This window comes from Podarcis raffonei, chromosome 1 (assembly GCF_027172205.1).
Source record: "Podarcis raffonei isolate rPodRaf1 chromosome 1, rPodRaf1.pri, whole genome shotgun sequence".
NCBI classification, from domain to species: domain Eukaryota; kingdom Metazoa; phylum Chordata; class Lepidosauria; order Squamata; family Lacertidae; genus Podarcis; species Podarcis raffonei.
Genome location: NC_070602.1, coordinates 17301802 through 17322338, shown reverse-complemented (window position 1 = coordinate 17322338; position 20537 = coordinate 17301802). Strand labels below are relative to the sequence as shown.

Genomic DNA, 20537 nt, shown 5'->3' with positions numbered 1-20537 from the left:
TTGTAGCAGAACTGTCCAAGATAGCTGAGCAAGTACTGGAATGATCAACTACGAGCATAAAAAGCTTCTTTACATGAAGTTGGACAATTGGTCCAACTAGTCTAGTATTATCTGCATCAAGAGACAATGGAATGGACTCCCTTGGGAGTTTGTGGACTCTACGTACTTGTTGGATGGCCATCTGTCTTGGATGCTTTAGTTGAGATTCTTGCATTGCTGGGGGTTGGCTGAGATGGCTCTCGGGGTCCCTTCCAGCTCTACAATTCTATGATTCTATAATTCTTATAAGGAAGGAGATTCTATCCTTTCAACTGTTGTTAGACTCCAGCTCCCATCTGCTCAAGCCAATGTACCCAAGGGTCAGGCGTAATCAGAGTTGGAGTCCAATGACATCCAGAGGGCCATTGGTTCCCCACCCCATCAACTAGTTTCATACAAGGGGATGCGGGTGGCGCTGTGGTCTAGGGCTAGCTGATCAGAAGGTTCGGCGGTTCGAATCCCCGCGACGGAGTGAGCTCCTGTTGTTTGGTCCCAGCTTCTGCCCACCTAGCGGTTCAAAAGCACATCAAAGTGCAAGTAGATAAATAGGTACCGCTCCAGCGGGAAGGTAAACGGCGTTTCCGTGCGCTGCTCTGGTTTGCCAGAAGCGGCTTAGTCATGTTGGCCACATGACATGGAAGCTGTCTGCGGACAAATGCCAGCTCCCTCAGGCTATAGAGCGAGATGAGCGCTGCAACCCCAGAGTTGTCCGGGACTGGACTTAACTTTCAGGGGGACCTTTACCTTTAGTTTCATACAAAGATTCAGACAGAAGCTTTTCCCAGCTGTACCTGCATGTGGTCTGTCACTGAACAGCAGCCCCTGTCCCCACAACAAACAGCTGTAGCACTCTGGAATATAAAATGTTTTAATAAAATGTCAAAGTAGTCTTGTTATTTCTCTATCTCTTGGACTATAAGCTGTGTCACGGATCCTATGCCTTCCATTGCCTTTTGTTAATGCTTTTCATTTGCTTCCTTTGCAGTGAACAGAGTATTTGCCAAGCCCGGGCGTCAGTTATGGTCTACGACGATACCAGTAAGAAATGGGTGCCAATAAAGCCCGGCCAACAAGGCTTCAGCCGAATCAACATCTACCACAACACTGCCAGTAACACATTTAGAGTAGTCGGAGTTAAACTACAAGATCAGCAAGTGAGTAACTGCGGCTTCTTGCAATTTCCTGTCTGTATGTTTTAAAATAAAAACCAATAAGCAGGGCCTGTGGTTTTGTGCTTTAAAAAAACAACCCCCAAACCGATAGATGATAGATAGATGATAGATGATAGATAGATAGATAGATAGATATAGATAGATAGATAGATAGATGATAGATAGATGATAGATAAATAGTCCCGCCTTGAAACCTGTAGCCAGAATACATTATGTACTCTGAGCGTAGATTTACAGAAGTCTGCAAAAATCCAAATTATCTTTCCAAAGGCTGAAAAAAACCTATGAAAACAAAAAGGAAACTATTTTTTCTGAAGGAGGAAAGGATGATGAGTATTATCACAGAATACCTACTCACTGGCTAACACTGGGGTGGCAGACACATTATACATTTATATCACATTCCTCTTACCTCCAAATCCTGGAATGCCCCTCCCAGAGCTACAATTCTCAGCACCTTTAAACTCTAGTTTCCATGATTATTGTGGGTCCGGAATGTGCTTTAACTGTATGGTATGTATGCAGGCTGAAACTACATTGGATTTTTTATTTTTAAAAATGCCCAGATGGCTACACTGTGCGCTTTCCACTTATCTCTCATCAGCTTGTGGTAAATAACACAGACTGTGTAACATTCCACTTCTCTGTCCCCTCTGAGGGTTTGGTGAGTGGCTGGAAAGAGCCCCCACCCCAAATCTTTCTATTTGTATAAGAGAGACGAAATCAGTATTTTAAAAGCCAGAGAAGTGTCTTCATCTGATTACAGCAGAAGGAAGGGAGAGCTTTGGAGCTTTAAATTGAAACCGCTGAGTGTGTATTTTTAAATCTGCCGTTTCATTGGCTCCGACTACTTAAGCCCCCCGGTTCTGATAATCTTACATGTGTGACCTCATCGTAGTTCACGAGCTCTGTATATTTGCGGTGGCTCCCAATTTTTATTGTAGACTATATGACTCAAATGGGTGGATGCAATTTGCCACGGTCAATGTTGTAATTACGGGCGAAGCAGAATAGGCGCCATTTTAATGAGGTTCTACTCAGAACATCCTGGTATTCGAAAATGAGGTTCACAACTACTACAAAGAGTGTGCCCCCCCCCGATGCAGGGAGCCTGTTCTGCATATTTATTTATTTATTTGTTTGTTTCATAAAATTTATACACCTCTTGATTGTAGAAAAAAAATTGTACGTTAGGTTCCTGAGGAATATGGAACCTAAAGCATAGAACAGACTCCTCACTTCAGGCCTTCTGGAACCAATACATGGGGTGTAGCTCAGGCCCAGAATAAGCAACGAATGGTTAAGCAAAATCTGGGGGTGCTTCACAAATGATTAAACTGACAAATAATTTTAGGGAGAGTTTTCTTTGTATTTATAATGCTTATCCTGTTAAATGTGTCTACTTATGACATTTTTAACATGTGTGTGTATCGCTTAATTATGAGTAAAACACAGTTTTTTTATTCATATTTAACTTTTTTTTATTTATTAGATTTATATACCGCCCTTCATCAAAAGATCTCAGGGGGATTCATGGGATAAAAACACAAGATTAAAAACCCAAATAAATACTTAAAACAAAAACAAGAAAAGAGTAGCCCCCGCCCTCTCAAAAACACGTTTAAAAGGCTGAAGGATGTTAATCAGCCAGAGGCCCGGTTGAAGAGGAATAGTTTCTCCTGGTGCCTTAAAATGTATAATGAAGGCGGCAGCCGAACCTCACTGGGGAGAGCATACCCCAAATGGGGAGCCACTTCAGAAAAGGCCCGTTCTTGTGTTGCCTCTCAGAGCTCCATGGACCCCTCATGGAGGAGGCACATGGAAAAGGGCCTCAGAGGATGAACACAGAGTCTGGGTCAGTTTATATGGGGAGAGGTGGTCCTCAAGGCCCCTTTAAGAATAACAAAAAAACCATTTACATGGGCAATAGCATGGAGAGAGAAAATAGGCTCCCCACTTCATGGAGGTGGCTAGGCCGGGGCAACAGGGGTGTGATGAAGGAAATGGCAGCCCCACACATCACACCCCCCACAATTAGAATTGTATGTGGGCCTTAATGTGCGATTAGAGTGAGGGATAAAACTAACTTTCATTATGTCTTCTGTTGTCGTTGTTGCTCTCTGATATAAAAGCATGTGAGGTATTAACACTGATGGACGAGGTTTCTAAAAAAAAGAAGAAGACACTGTGGTCCTTTCCCGTCCTGCAGCAGTCACTGATTTTCTCCCTTCCTTCCATTCTTTCTTGCCCCTTTAGTATTCATCTTCCCCACTTTATATTTCAGGTAGTGATCAATTATTCAATTGTGAAAGGACTAAAGTACAACCAGGCGACGCCAACATTCCATCAGTGGCGCGATGCACGGCAGGTCTATGGGCTGAACTTCGCCAGCAAGGAGGAGGCGACCACGTTCTCAAACGCCATGCTGTTTGCCCTGAATATCATGAACTCTCTGCAAGATGGAGGTAAGGAAGGCTGTCAGTCATCTGCCTCCCTTTTCCTCTTCTTTCTTACCTGTCTGCCTTCTTGCTGTAACAGTGCTTTGCTGGACATCTTTTTGGTTTTTTTGCTGCGTTCTTAGAGCAGGATCTATTTTCCGCTCCAAAGCAAGTAAGGGTAGAGAAGATGGGTGCCTTGGTTTTTAGAGTACATATTAAAATGTGCATTCCGCCCCGTTTTGGGGCATGCTCTTGTAAGATTCTGGAAGATTTCAGGGTTGCACAGCCCGAATGGCTTAAAACCAGCTGTGGAAGGTGCGCACACTTCCGTTATGCAATTGTGGTACAGTTTGCAGTGCTGGGAGTAAAGTCAGTCTCGCCGTGTGAATGGCAAAGCCAAGTGGCTGCTCTTTGCCCAAACATAAAGGGGAAACTTCAGGCTGCCATTGAAACAATAATCAAGGAATTTACTCCTTTCACGGACAAAAGCAGGGCTGTGGGACAGTTATGGCAGCCTGCCAACCTCTTTCATGTTATATTTCTCTTCGGGGTTCGTATGAAATGACTTGGTTATTGCCTTAGACATGTGTGCTCCAGAGCTGTAAATCCATTGCAAAAACTTTTATTACAATGTCTGACCACCTGAGATGGAGGTCCGTTTGTGTGGCAAAAAAAGAAAAACACTTCTGGGCAATAGAATTCTGCTGTCCCCAGTATAAGAGGCTATAAGATGATACACACACACACACACACACACACACACACACACACACACACACAGTTTTGCAGGGTCGATGTGCAGTTATATATGAACAGCACGGAAGACTTCACATCTTGGCTAACCACTTCAGCTGCAGCCAAAAACAGCATCTTTGGACGCTTGGAGTCGAAGAGATTCTTGCTGTGAACATGATCTTTAAGCTGTTCCATTTTTCCAATAAAAACTGCACATACCTCTGGCAGCTGTTTCATCCACAGGGGGGAAATACCTCCTGTGTGGAAAACTGCAACCTGGGCTGGCAGTTTTAGTTAGTAAAACAGTACAGAGGGAAAGTATAAAATGCTCTGTCCTTCATTGCTGCAAGGATATTTGTTGCAATTCATTTTTTTTTAATGCACACAACACTGGGAGATGCAGTAATGGTCCTTGTTACTTGAAAAGCTGAATGCAAGGTTTGGGTGGCTCAGGTACTGCTGTGTGACTTCAGGTGCTGATTGTAGGGTGATTTATTTACAAAGGAGCAATCTGATCATAATTAGTGTCGGGGAGAAATGTGGTTAAGTTCATACCTTACTTAAGTAACGATTCCTAAAGCAAGAGATAAATGAGTAGGCTGCCATCCTTTGAAATTTGCATTTCTCTGAATTTTGCAGTGCAGTTCTCTAGCCAAGTTATGCGCACAAGAATGCACATTTGTATAAATGTAAATGTATATATTGGTGAAAGTAGCATACAAAAGTGCATGATATTAAGGAAAATGGCTTGCAAAAAAATATGGATATTGGGCAAAATAACATACATAAAATTGTATATTAGGAGAAATTCACATTAGGAGAATTTTAATATGGACACTGAAAAAATGCAAAGGTGTGGAGAAATATGGAGAACTGAAATTCAGACTGGAAAAATGAGGAGCAGCGAGCAACTGGAATTGACATCTCTAATCATAGTATTTATTGCTTAATTTATTTCGAGTTGCTTTCCAGGGTGCCTTGTTTGTCTTCTTTCTCATGACATTTCAGTAGTTAATTCTGAAAACTAAAATTGAGCTCACTTGCTCTCTCCCTCTCTTTAGATATGTATCTTTGCTGGTATTCTGTGACTGTTTAACAGCATGAAAAATGCAAAACTTAGATAGATATTTAGCCTAAAAATTTTAAGCATGCTAATTTGGAAGCCAAGCCCCAATTAAATCAGTAGGACTCAGGTTGAAGTAAACTTGTTTAGGTCTGTAGCTTTATGAACCTCGTGAAAGTTTATATGTTAAAGCCAAGGCTCAGGTTTCCCCAAGTCTATTTACACTTGGCTGCAAACATTGACCCGGCTGCCTCCCACAGTGGAAGAGCCTATGTACACTATGTGGCTTCTAGTAACATGACCCTGTAAGCCCCAAAGTCTTACATTCTGGACATCGGCATACGCTCTTAAATGCTAGGTAGACTGTATTAAAAGTTCTGTATCCTGTGTTCAGGTGATTGGCTGCGGGAGGTTTGTGCCACAGGCATAAGAAGACTGGTTTCCAGTTGAATGGCAGAAGGTTAACTCAGGTAGCTGCAGTTAAGTTCCCACGTCTCCTCCATAGGCTTCGGAGAGGATCCCGTATCATATGTGCCAGCCACTTACAGTGCAATGCTGGCACACTGCCCATTCTGTCCTTGCAAGAACCCTACGAGATGGTAGATTTGAGAGGGATCGGCTGGTCCAAGCAGTGCCATATCTAACCATAGCTGTTCTTGGTGCACATCATAAATATTGTGTGCCTCCTGTTGCCGTTGGTGTATAAACTATGAGCAGTAAAACTAAAAATGAAGTTTGAAGGACAGTCTCGTTTTTTTAATGGGTAATCACAATATGCAATATCCTCTTCAAGCAGGCCTTTGCCTCATTGACATCCCATGCCCTTTTAAATGTGTTTTGGGAGGGGGAATTATTGGTTTGTTGTTCTTACTTTGTTATTCATTTTGTGGTTTTTATATTGTAATTTTGTGTTGTGAACCATCCTGAGATCTACAGATGAAGGGTGGTATACAAATTTAATCAATCAATCAATCAAAATAACAGTGTTATAGAAATAGGGAGGGGTCCCCCTAAACACTAGGAACAAATAAATACTAGGATTTTGATTGGGATATGGATTAAAAAAACTAACTGCAGAGCTGTGCCAGACAGGGAATTCCTGGGCTGCCTTGTGCAAACCAGCCTGGCTGGCTGAGGGAAGAGCAGACTATTGGCATTACAATAGAGAGCCATTGAGGGTCGTCAACAAGGAAGGTCTTGTCTCAGGTGTGACCAGAGACTGGAGATTTGGAAGGCTGCCAGGGTCACTGCTCTGGCGGAGAGCAAGGTGCTTCTGGGAAGAAGGAGGAGGGAGATCCATCTTGGAGATGAAAGGGTCTCCTACACTGCTATGGACCATGCAGTAAGATCTGGACTTCCTCCATGCAAACTGAAGGTGTAAATAGGTGAATAAATCCTGTTTCTTAAAACATGACAGTTTCAGCCATGTCTTCTATTCTCCAAAGGGAGACAGACCCTGTGTGTGTGCCTGTGGCCCCATGCACTGTGGCCACACCTTGGCGGAGAGAGAGGTCAGGTACCGGTCTTTTGCGATGATGATGATGATGATGATATATATGATACGATAATCTTTATTGTCATCGTCCCACACAGAACAACGAAATTGAAAAAATCTACATCAGACATTCAAAAACCAACAAGCCTGCTATCCTAGCCTGGTTAACCCCCTAAAAACTGATAACCCATAATTAAATACAATATACTCCCATAGAGACTACCTTACACTGCGTTTAAAACCAAAATCTCATTTGGATAGAAACAGTTCCTCAGGCAGCTAGTCCTAGTCTTTATAACCCTGTACTGTACCTTCTTCCAGAAGGCAGAAGCTGAAAGAGATCATTTCCGGGGTGCGCACTATCCTGCACTATCTCTGCAGCTTTCTTATGACACCTGGAACATAGATTTGATCCAAGGTGGGAAGAGTGCGCCCAATTATTCTCTCTGCAGTCTTTACAACCCTGGACAGCATTGCTTTTTCCCTGACCGTGCAGCTCCCAAACCACACACACAGACTATAAGTTAATGCACTCTCAACAGTACAATGGTAAATTGCCATCCACAGGTCCTTTGAGAGATTATTTTTCCGGAGGATTCTCAGAAAATATAACCTCTGCTGTGCTCTCTTTATCAGGTCTTCGCCTGTTTTCTCCCCAGGTTAGGTCATCTCTCAACTCCATTCCCAGAAATTGAAACACTGAGATATGTTGCACAATGAAAACCATAATGTTTGTTTAACATCAATGATAGCAGCTAGTTAGACACAACAGAGAGACATTTGGTGCCTTACCCCTGGGTCCAGGGTCACCAGCTATGATAGAGAAGGGATTTGAATTTTGGCTTCCAAGTCTGATACACCACATTGGACTCTTCATGATCTCCCCCAAACATGGAAATTTATATAGTTAGGACTGTGAGCTTGGAAGTACCCGATTTGAATATCATCCCAGTTATGAACTCACCACCGCTGTCTGAATTAGTTCCCACCATCTATATTGGGGCGGGGGGAGATATTCATGGTCTGACATACATTGTCATCATCACTGTTTCTATTTATTAGTCTCTTGCTACGTAAGGAGTCTCTAAGTGACGCAATTTTTATAAGATAGAGATAGATAATTTCACTTATAAAAAAGAAACTCTACCACGGCTATTGCTTTCAAAATAATTATTGTCTTTTGAAATGAGGAAGGCGCTTAACAGCTCTTTGTTCTCAAACCAGAGTGTATTTTCAGAGCGTCGTAAGCCTCTTTGTGAGGGCAGCGTGCCCTGAAAGGCAGGTTTAAGAATCTTTTTAATAAATAAACAAACTGCAGGCAAGTTATAATTTAGTTTGCCCCCTAAAATTCTCTATAAGGAAAGTTTCCAGAAGCATAGCCGTGCTTGAGTCTGTTACAACAAAACCCAAAAGGGATCTAGTTGCATGTTAAAAGGTTTATTCTGGCATCTTGCTTTTGTAGACAGTCTTCAACTGGCAGATGTAACAGCACAGAAACAAGCATGTCCACACAAACAGACACATATTTATATGAGAGAAAAGCCGTCTCAGAACTTGTAGTCCTCCTCCTGCCTGTATCCCATCATTACTGAATTTGAAGCCTAGGAAATGTAGTTTCTTAAGGGTGCTAGGAATTCTGGTTCTCTGATGGGTAATTCTGGTTCGTGATATTGAGGTGAGGGTGGAGAAAGTTGCTCAAAATGTGCTTAAAATGTATGGTCTGTGTGCACAGTCAAAGATAAGACAAAGTTTTCACTTTGTTACGTTGAATGTGAATTCCAGATAGGAGTTTCATTACGGGTCCTTATTGTGATTCTCAAAACCAGTTCCTTTGAGTTAAATACAAAGTTCTTTCACAAATGCATAGACATACATCTCTCCCCCCCCCCCAATTTTCCTAGAAAAGAGGGGTGAGTGCTGTCTAAAAGAAATGGAAAGACAACCTACAAAGTAAGCCGTAATGTTGGCAGTTCAACAGAACATTGGAGAAAAAGTAAACATATCAAATTGGTGTCTTGAGTTTCTTGGAATATTCTTGGGTGTCCTATTTTTAACATTGGTTTGTTTCATAAAACTGGCTTGTCCACCCATAATGTTTAGGCATTTGCGAGGCCTACAGTAGTTCAGTCAAGTCTTTGGCATCATCACTCTGCCTGCTTACTTAACTCAAACACCCACTTGTATGACCTAAATTAATCAGTTGGGTGGACTGGGGTAGCGGGAGGAATTCTTAGCACTCGGCGTGCTTTCAATAGAGCCTGTTTGTTTTAACTGCAGAGGAACTTTTTGGAAACGGCGTGTGCTTAGGGTGACACGCCAGCCTTAAATTTAGAATGCTAAAAGAGGGCAGCGCTGCGCAGTTTTTTCAGTGACTGAAAACGTCTCTGTCAGTTTTTAGCTTTTTTAAATTACAGGCATCATAGGCTTACAATTTCTCCAAATAAATAGCCACGCAGTGGGAATGCCTTAAATTAGTTTGTTGTACCGTGGATATGCTATCTTTTTATTCTTATTTTCCACCTCAGAACAAAGTCTGTGTTTTGTTAGCTCATGTCCAACATGAAACAATTTAGGCTGTACAAAGAAAGCTCACCGTAAGTTAAAGCAACATAATCATTTTCCCCTGCTTGTGAGCTTCCCATTGCGACATCTGGTTTGCCACTGTGAGAACAGGATGCTTGAGTAGATAATCCAGCTGGCATGATCCAGCAGAGCTCTTCTGATGTTCCCATCTAAGGGTCTTCTTGTTAGACAATTTTACTGGGTTTTCTTGCTGGCCTGTACTGAGGGCAGGGGGAGAGACTGTAATAAAGCCCAGGGCTTGTTTTTCTTTCCCAGAGAACACAGTGTAATGTTATGGCATTCAACCTGGAGGTCACTAAAATCCTAAGGAAAAGGCCCTGGTTTTTTTCCTTATCACTATTTTGTGGGTGAAGGGGATTAAGACACATACCATGAATTTTTAAAGGTAAAGGGACCCCTGACCGTTAGGTCCAGTCGCGGACGACTCTGGAGTTGCAGCGCTCATCTCGCTCTACTGGCCGAAGGAGCCGGCGTACAGCTTCCAGGTCGTGTGGCCAGCATGACTAAGCCACTTCTGGCGAACCAGAGCAGCGTTCGGAAACGCCGTTTACCTTCCCGCCGGAGCGGTACCTATTTATCTATTTGCACTTTGACGTGCTTTCGAACTGCTAGGTTGGCAGGAGCTGGGACCGAGCAACGGGAGCTCACCCCATCATGGGGATTCAAACCGCCGTCCTTCTGATCGGCAAGTCCTAGGCTCTGTGGTTTAACCCACAGCGCCACCTGTGTCCCTACCATGAATTTAGGTTTGCACAATTAATGCAGATTGAAGTGCTGCAAATCCGCTTTTAAAAAATAAAATAAACAGACTATTTGCAGTTAGGAAAGTGACAAGGAAATCCTTTTTTAAAAACTGCAGGTTGAAATAATGATTAATGGGGTGGTGAGTAAACACCCCACGATTAAATCAGAAAAGATGGTTCAGTAAAGACCAGATATAGTTTAAACCCTCTGTAAGCGTTGCAAAAGCAAATTAGGGAGAATGCTCAAGAAACACATTAAGTGGACAAACCCAATATAAAGGATTGTTTTATGTAGAGTTGACAGTGGGCAAAACTCCAGGTAGTCTCTCATTTTTTATTTGAACTACAGTGATGTCTCTCTCTCTCTCTGTATCTATCAATCTGCAGCATTGTCCTATATAGAACATCTTTTTGATGTGAATCTAGAAAACCCGAGACCGATTTCCACCCCATGATGTCACCATTTCCTTTTTTCTTTCTTTCTTTCTTTTTTGCATTAACCATTCATTGAGAGACATATGGAAACGTTACAATGCAGAGTGTGATCTAGAGACACCCTATATTAGGCATCAGGAGTTTGACTTAAGAATATAAGAACCTTTCTCTATCACAATTTCTACAATTATAACAGCAATCAAAGTGAATTCCCTTTAATGACACTAATATCCCAATAACTGTACGAAAGTAGAGGGGATTTTTTTTTAATTATTATTTTTTGGCTCTGCCTTCCTTATTTTTAATTGCAAACTTTCCCCTTAATTTCTTAGAATTCAGAAGAGATCTGGGTGGAATCGACTAGACCAGAGTATCTTTTGGTCCAGTTAATTTCAGCCATAACACAAGCTGTGCTTATCAGTCGTGCTGGTTCCACTTTTGAAGGTCTTACTTTGGTTTTTCCTTGAAGTGCTAAGGCAGTCTGCAAAACAAGACGTTGTGGTGAAACACAGGAAATAAATGTACGCACCACAGGCAAAGACCGGCTATGCAACATTGCCTCCAAGTGTCTGAAAAGCTTTAATATTTGCACAGTATTTAGTGGCAGTTTGGATGCAGTTAAGACAGGATGAAAGAGTAGCATTTCACAAAAAGATCAAAACACTTATTAGCTGATGTCAGGAGCCAAATGATCACAAGCCAAGAAATTAGGGACATCAGAGGTTTTGTTTTTAAGCAACTGATTAATTCTGGCTTACTTTATTTATGATAGTTCTCCTTTTGGCAGTATTTACAAGTAGGCACCGTAACCAATAATACTAGAGAATTGTGGCAGAAAATGAATTTTTTATATATAAAAAAGAGGGTAGCATGGAGGGGTACAGCACAAAAGGAAAGAAAAATAAGGAAACCGAGAGATACAAACTCACACAAAACCCAAGAGATACATGCAACAAAATGTTGCAGAATGGTAAAATATCAGGTTCAGCATTCATCTTGCTGCGCTGAAATGTTTCTTGAATTTGAGTGGACAGATTCTCTTCCAGTTGTCTTTAGGGGTATGCGGCAGGGAATATTTACTTATTTTTATTTCATAAAATTCATTATACCTCTTGATTGTAAGGAACCTTAAAGCAGTTTACAAAAAGACCAAAATAATAATAATAATAACAATAACAACAACAACAATAATAATAATAATAAATAATAAATAATAGTAATAGTAAAAACTATTAAAAGCAACTATTAAAATATTCAAAAAAGATAAAAATTGATAAACTGAAAACCAAATACAAGTCCACATTCTGCATATCTGGGCAAGCAAGTCTAAACAAAAATGTTTTTAACAGGTGCCAAAAAGAGTACAATGAAGAAGGTCCCTGCTTGGTATCAATAGGCAGGGAGTTCCAAAGTTTAGGTACTGGCACACTAAAAATATTACAATACAGAATGGGTATTATGGGACACCTGTAACGGATCCACAGATCAAATGGGGTTACGGTGATCACAACACATAATCTAGAACAGGGGTCAGCAAACCTTGGGCTGGTGTCTACAGTGCCGATCGCACAGTGGGCCAGAGGGCGGGGGAGTGCGTGCCCAAACACGTGTGCACATGCTATTTCCAGCGCATTTCCAGGTCGGAGGAGCACCGGAAATATTGCTTAGAATCATAGAATCATAGAGTTGGAAGAGACCACAAGGGCCATCGAGTCCAACCCCCTGCCAAGCAGGAAACACCATCAGAGCACTCCTGACATATGGTTGTCAAGCCTCTGCTTAAAGACCTCCAAAGAAGGAGACTCCACCACACTCCTTGGCAGCAAATTCCACTGTCGAACATGCGCACAAGCTATTTCCAGTGCTCCTCCAACCCGGAAGTGGATAGCTGCACAGCGCAGCACCGGTAAGAGCGGATGGCGGCAGCAGGTGGCGGGGGTCGCTGCGAGCCGGATAAACGAGTCCCTTGGGCCTTATCCGGCCCGCGGGCCTTAGTTTGGGGACCACTGATCTAGAATGTCCACTGTTCCTGTTTAGAAATGCAAAAGGAAAATAATTGTCACTTAGAAGCACTTTTTTTTAATGTACTGTAATAGATTTTAGGGAACCTTCTTGAAGTTTTCTCCACACTGACAAAAAACATTCTTCAGAAACCAAGGTTTTGTCTGTTTTTCCAAGAGAGAGGGAGAGAATTAAAAGGGCTTGAGTAAAGCCAGTGAAGAGAATAGATTAGTGTTGCCTTGAGATTGTCAGCATTGTGTGGGGGGATTTGATTGTATGCTGGAAATTTAGGTTTGTGGATTAAATAACTCTGGCACAAAAGATCTTTAAAAAATTGACTCTTCATGTTGGGAAATTGACGGGGGAATGCACTAAAAGTGTAGGACAAGCGATTGATGGGAAGACTGCTACTGACCCAAATTTTGAAGACTGTGCATTAGTTAGGAGACTTTAAAGAACTCCACACAAACGAATCAGAATGAATGCTCCTTGTTGTATAATGTCCCCACAAATAGCTCAGCTGGTAGAGCACAAGGCACTTAATTTCAGGGTTGTGGGTTCAAACCCCATGTTGGGCAAAAGTTCCCTGCATTTCAAGGGGTTGGACTGGATGACCCCTGTGTTCCTTCCAACTCTATGATTCTCTGAAATTAGAATGAAGAACAGGCATTGTATAACCTCCATGCGTATTAAGGTTGTCAGCTCAGACATTCTCCCCAGAGGGCTGTGTAAGACAGACGGTTTCAAATGTCACTGAGAGGTCAAGGAGAACAAACAGGGACACACACACACACACACACACACACACACACCTGTCCCAGCATAGGTCATAATACAGGGTGACCAAGGCAGCCTTACTCCCCACACCAGGCCTGAAATGGATCTAGAAAATCAGTCTCATCCAAGAGTGTTTGGAGTTGCACCTTAATATAATTCCATGTGTGACTCTCCATCACACCTTGCAACAGAAAGCTTGAAAGCTCCTTCTTTATAGTCAACTTTAGCCACTTACACATGGCCCAAAAGGGGGATATGTATACCCCCCTCCCCAAAAGGGCACAGGTTTGCATAGAATTAGCATATGTTGATTTAATTATTGTTGTTATTGCTGTTTAGTCGATTAGTCATGTCCGACTCTTCGTGACCCCATGGACCAGAGAATGCCAGGCACTCCTGTCTTCCACTGCCTCCCGCAGTTTGGTCAAACTCATGCTGGTAGCTTCGAGAACACTATCCAACCATCTCATCCTCTGTCATCCCCTTCTCCTTGTGCCCTCAATCTTACCCAACATCAGAGTTTTTTCTAGAGAATCTTCTCTTCTCATGAGGTGGCCAAAGTATTGGAGCCTCAGCTTCACAATCTGTCCTTCCAGTGAGCACTCAGGGCTGATTTCCTTAAGAATGGGTAGGTTTGATCTTTTTGCACTCCATGGGACTCTCAAGTGTCTTCTCTGTGAATTTAGAAATAAATACTGTAATTTAAATAGAAACACGGTGCATCTTGCGATAATTGGGAAGATAGGTGTGTCTACTCAGCCTGTACTGCAGGTGTAAACTGTTGATGGGCAACTTCAAGGTCCAATTGCTCGCCCTTCTTAGAGTTCCTGATCCCTGGACAGGACAGCCCTTCAAATAGAGGAGTGTCCTCTGCAAAGCTGGGCAACATGGCCACCCTAAATTCAGTAGTCTTTTTCTCTTACTTTAGTAGCATATTCAGAAGGGGTGGCAGAATCATCTTTTGGGTTCTAGTTCCTGAAACGCATTTGGAAGAGTCGCTCTTTCAAAGCATGTAGCACATTCCGGAATGAATGAATAGCAGGCCTCCCTGGCTGTTATCTACAGTTTAATCTGATCTGCTGAGTTTCTGAGTTACATCTTTGGCTCAGCCTGTGGGAAGCTCGCTTGTGCATTCATCAGATGTGTAATTTCCTTCAGCCTAAGAGGGATTGTTCTCACTAATAGGCTTGATTTTCAAATCCACTTCAGTTTTATCTGGGCTTCCTATTGGCCTGATTTCAACAGCAGCACTTTGATAATCAATATCTTCTGTTACTCTCTAGGAAGAGATGACTTCATTCCATTTAGGCACGAGAATGAGTCAAAAATAATAAATGATAATGCCCTCCCCCTTTTGGTTTACTTTCCTTTTGTCTCTGTGCCATGAATCAATGGCTTTCTGCCCCTTAGTTGTTCCTATAATTAAAATTTCCTGACTTTTGGTAGGTTGAATTAGTTCTTGTTACTGCTTCTGTAAGTTGACATGATACCTACCACAGTGCCCTGGTGGGGAGGGGAGAGAACCCCACTTTAAAACTAGGTTTCCCATAGTGGGTGGGGAGAAGGTTGTGACCGTACACCCTGCAAACCAGTTCTTTCTTTGCTGAAGAGATATAGCAATCCAGGTTCTCAGAACAATCTACTGCTGAATGCTGAGTGGTAACACAGTGTGGTGTAGTGGTTAAGAGTGATAGACTTGTAATCTGGGGAACCGGGTTCGATTCCCTGCTCCTCCACATGCAGCTGCTGGGTGACCTTGGGCTAGTCACACTTCTCTGAAGTCTCTCAGCCCCACTCACCTCACAGAGTGTTTGTTGTGGGGGAGGAAGGGAAAGGAGAATGTTAGCCGCTTTGAGACTCCTTCGGGTAGTGATAAAGCAGGATATCAAATCCAAACTCCTCTTCTTCTTCTTCTTCTTCTTCTTCTTCTTCTTCTTCTTCTTCTTCTTCATACCGGAGTTTGTTGCAAGCCATATATTATTCAGCTGCTAATGGCTTGATATGTTGCTGCTGTTGTTTTAAAAAAAGCATGAAAATTTCTACAATAATAGTTGTTCAGCTCAGCTGCATACATGTACAATGGCAAGTTATGTTGCTGAAATCTGGAATACGTTTAGCCAGTATTCAGTTGATGAAAGTTGTCTATTTTAGAATCTTAGGTGCCAGCAAGACAAACTGACCTGTCATGAATGCATTTTTTGGCTATCATTTGACAACCCTGTTACTGACTTCTGCCAGGCTGGAACTTGTGACTCAGGAATGAAAAGCTTCCTGCCCTATTGCTCATCGGCACAAATCTGGCTAGTGCTATTGCTTTCGGTATGGTGGTGTGTGTGTTAGGTACAGCATTCACATTTGCAGAGACAGGGCCCGTGTATATCTATTGCATCAATTAGGATGGAACAAATGAAGTAATTGTCCACCAAATGGGCAGAATTAAAGCATGCTTAGCTCTCTCCTACTGAAAGCAATGGGATATGAACGTGTTTCATATTTTCCTGGATCTTGCCTGTTGTTTTTTTCCTAACTTCTGCTTTTATTCCATTCTAGCTAAAGCAATATTTGCTTTACTGGCTGTTATGTTGATTGGGGATGCATAAGCGGTACTTAATTAACTGTTTACATTAGTCTTAAAGCACATGATTTCCCCCCAAAGAATCCTTTGAACCTCGCGCAGTGCTACAGTTCCCAGGATCCTTTAGGGAAAGCTATGCACTATAAATGCCCTACTTACTACAGTGGAACAACTGCTTTGTGAAATGAACCCTCGGTATGTATAGCCTAGTGAATGACGTTGCTAGTTAAGCGAAGTTGAATAAATGCACCCAGGCCTTTAAAATGACCTTTGTGAACATGATAACCTTCGGATGTTTTGGGTCACAACTCTCATGGTTGGAAATGGCTGCTTCAAAGGGTGAACCTTTACGTGAGTGCGGCAGAATATGTGCAGAAAATGCAGGTGCTCTTCATAGTTGTAACTATAAGTGCAATATGCAGTGCTGTTAACGTATCTGGGGTTTAAATGTGAGGGGAGCCACATTTGGGTAGAGCATCTACACACTGAAGTGTGAAGTCTTGCTACCACCCTATATAATTACAGTGGTACCTCGGGTTACAGACGCTTCAGGTTACAGACTCCGCTAACCCAGAAATAGTACCTCGGGTTAAGAACTTGGCTTCAGGATGAGAACAGAAATCGCGTAGCAGTGGCATGGCGGCAACGGGAGACCCCATTAGCTAAAGTGGTGCTTCACGTTAAGAACAGTTTCAGGTTAAGAACAGACCTCCAGAACGAATTAAGTTCTTAACCCGAGGTACCACTGTATAGCGAATTCGTCTGAGCAGGGACATCTATATAGCTAAAACAGCACCATCCACGCACAAGAGGGGAGGTGTCAGCAGGCTGCGGGGGAAATCTTTAGGAGGGGAGACCTCTAAAATAGCACAATGAGGATTGGGCAGGTTCATCAGCCATGAAGTGCTGACTGACTAGTACACGTTGCTGACTGGTACCCTGAGCAGGAGCACATCATGTTGCAACATTTTGCTGCATGCCCCAGAGGTGCACATTGAAAGCACACCTGGAAGAACTGACTGGAGTGCCTCATTAAAATGTATATATTTCACTCTCTCTGTGTGTACACACAAACACACATGTGTATATACATATAACAGCATCCGGCTGTTAAACCAGATCGAACCCACCGAGGGAAAGCTGGGAGCAGGACTCCTGCATTGGGGGGGGGGGTTAGATGAGCCTCAGGATCCCTCCCAAGTCTATGATTCCTGCAATGCTGTTTCCTTGTAATTTCTTCATATTTTTGAAGCACATTGCCCCAAGTATTTTCTAATGAAGGGTAATTAGTTATGAAATTATTCGGTCCTACTGGTGCGAAGATGCCTGCAGAGAACCATCCTCAAAAAGAATTTGCACAGAGGGGACAGAATACGGTCATTGCTGAATCACACACACAGAATACAAGCATTGACTGAATCACCCCCCCCCCCAGCATTTGCATAAAACAACAACAACAACTTTGAGACTGGGTTCTGGAATTACTCCAGCAGGAGCATGGAAGCCAAGCTCCTTCCTGCCCCATTGAGATGATATGGGGTGCCCTGGGACCAACCATTGGGGTTTGTACTCAAATGGGGAAGAGCCATGGCATTGGTTTCTCACCTGTGGCATGAAGGCTCTTGTCTTACACAAGCAATTGGCTCTCCAGTGGCTCTCGCACCATCAAGATGGATATTAAGAACCTCTCAAAGGCTAGGATCTAGTGAGGCCAATTCACATGCAGAAACACACACTCAAAGCTCTATGTTACCATTTTAAATGGTCATGGCTGTTGCAAGATTCGCAGTTGCAGCCCAAAAACTGAGAAGAATGTTCATCAAAAAGTCTGATAAGCAATTTAATATGGAAACTTGTTTGTGCAGGTCTGTATTTTAAGATGGATAGATGATTGCTAGATCTGATATAGATCAATGGGTTATCACTGTATTTTAATGATGTACCTATGCATATTCTGCACAGCAAGGCATAGAATATTTTTATCTCCTTTTTTCATTGGAAGGACCGGGATGGCCGCAACAACAAATAAACTTTGAATTGAATTGTAACAGTCATGGCTTGGAGCTGTCATTTGTTAAGGATGCTGAGATTTGTAGCAGACCCCTTTAAGCTCCTACAATTCGCAGGCTCCTGCAATCGATTCCTCTTCACAAAGAATTCTGGAAATACTGTAGCTCTGTGAGGAAACTGGGGGTCTCCTAAAAACTCTCAGCACCCTTAACAAACTACAGGCCCCAGAATTCTTTGAGGGAAGTTGTGGCTGTTTATAGTGGTATCGTCACGGTGCTTTGAATGTATGATATGAACGTACCTGTGGCAGGCATTGTTAGTTTGTGCCAGCATGTTTTCATGCAAAAACCAGGCGTTTTCAAAGCTCTAATGATGCTTTTCCTCATGCACTCTGATTGATTTTGGAAGAGTCTTCTATCAATGACTCCGTGTGGATTTTATAATTTTCCTCTCTGCTGGTGAATTACACATAATATTACGCCAGAGAGAGACAGTTTTAATAATAAAACACTAATTGAAGAGTGGCTGCGATAGATTTCAGAATTTCTGCGCAGCCTCCCCTTCCAGCATCTGTTGATTTGGGACTCTTGTTTCCTTCTGCAGATTAATTGAGATTAATCTCATTAGAGAATTGGCCGGGGAAATAAGTGCCTGGGCAGAAGAGAGACCTTGGCAGCCAAAGCCAGGCTCTCAAGAATGTGCTACAGATTCCCAATTCTTGATTCCAGATTTGGCAGTCGTTTGATTCCTTATGGCTTCCCTGATCCGCCCTATAATAAAAAGCTAGTGTTTTCTTTTTTTAACTTTGAAAAGTTTAACAGTCTTTTTTTTTTTTTTGCAGGTTAAAAAAAACACCCTACCACCACTTAATTGAAACTTGCTGTATATAATTACTGTTGTTGTTGTTGCTGCTGCTATTATTATTATTATTATTATTTGAAAAAGTTTGACACATGTTCTCCCCTCCCTAACCTAATTCCGCTTCTCAAAACAGGACCTCAGAACTCTGCAGTATTTCACATTGACAAGTGACATGTGATGCCGGTTGACGGGTCTCGAAGACCCATCTCCTGTTTCAGTCCCTTCAAACTCTGCCTAATCTAAGACATATATGGTTCAGGGAGGCATGTGTCTGTTTTCTCCTGCCCCCGCGGCTCTGATTGGAGGGCTTTTTAGGTCCAGAATATCCCAAGGAGTCTTTAGGGTTATTGGCTGTGTTTCAGGTTTACTCTTCTCTCTCTCCCCCCTCCCCCACCGTTTCGGAGGTGGTTGTTTCCCACCCCCCTTACCCGAGGGATTTCCCTTGTTATGCTGCAGACTTGATTCTGTGGCCTCTCAGCTGCAAAGCCCCTCTTCCGGATGTGTCATTTGGATATAGTATCCCCTATGCCTAATGCAGGAATCAATCGGACGTCGTTGCTTAAACGACCCACGCTCTCCATGCCGCAACGCGGGAAGTAACTCAGTTCTGCTAACATGCCAGTCCGGCGGACTCGGCACGGTCATCTGAAAGGAGTGAGCTGGGCCACCATCAGCCTCAGCACTCGGTGTAAGTACAGCTTTATGTGGGTTGAAAGCATTGCAAGTCATGCAAGGCCCCCCGTCAAAGCACTGCGTTGGTGTGCGAAGGCTGCAACGACTCGGCACTTTTTGTGTGTGGGGGTGCTTCCTTGGGGAAATGACAATAATGAAATATTGCTGCGGCAGTCCTCTTGGACTCCCCCCGAAAGAATTCTTACTTTCTGCATAGCTAACAACGTTTTTGATTAGCGATGACAAGGTCCAAGCTGACGTCCCTGTTGCAGAATCGCCCTTGTACGATGAGAACCCTAATAATAAGCAACGCTTCACTTAAAAAAAATTTTTGGGGGAGGGGAGGGGGAGACCAGATTGGGTTTGATTTTATACCCTGCTTTTCTATTAAAACGGCACCCAGACCTGAAATAAGAGCAAATAATAATTGTCGGATTATCATGCATTACCTTTGGTATAGATTTTGCTCAAGGTGCAATATGCATCTTCTTGGAAAATCCCCTGTGGGTTTTAGCAGATATGGAATGCAACTTAAAACAATTATGGAAAGGGGGGGGTGGGCAAGTAAGAAAACCAGGAAAGATGGGAAAGAGATGGACAGGGAGTAACTGAGATTTGGGGGCTGGATATTTGTGTACTCCTAAACATGGTTACTGATGAGGGATACTCTAAAAATGACTTGCTCATTTTTAAAAACTCCTTCATGTACAAAAGTGTTCAGAATATTGTAGGAAGCATAGAGTATCCGTATGAAGGTGCAATCCTTACACGGCAGTAAATCCCAGTGAACTTGCTGCGGCTTGCTTGTGAGTAGGCATGCCTGGGATTGCAGTGTAAGTCACCTTATTGCGCAGATATTTTTCTGAGAAGCTTGCTGGGGTGAGACCCAAGCACTGAAGGGCTCCTTGCTCCTGCTCTTGCAGAAATAAAGTACGGCG

General features: G+C 42.7%; 1 protein-coding gene across 14 annotated transcripts in view; it reads left to right on the top strand.

The window, feature by feature from the left end:
• Positions 1-20537, top strand: part of EVL (Enah/Vasp-like) — a 146700-nt gene that overhangs the window by 77473 nt on the left and 48690 nt on the right. For 13 of the 14 annotated variants that reach the window (XM_053374126.1, XM_053373962.1, XM_053374778.1 and 10 more), the window contains exons 2-3: positions 1025-1193; positions 3496-3676. In XM_053374126.1, coding sequence (XP_053230101.1) covers positions 1025-1193; positions 3496-3676 — 350 coding nt within the window. Of the gene's footprint in view, positions 1-1024; positions 1194-3495; positions 3677-19313; positions 19616-20537 lie in introns of those variants that run through there. The other variant, XM_053374350.1, reaches the window with a different exon arrangement.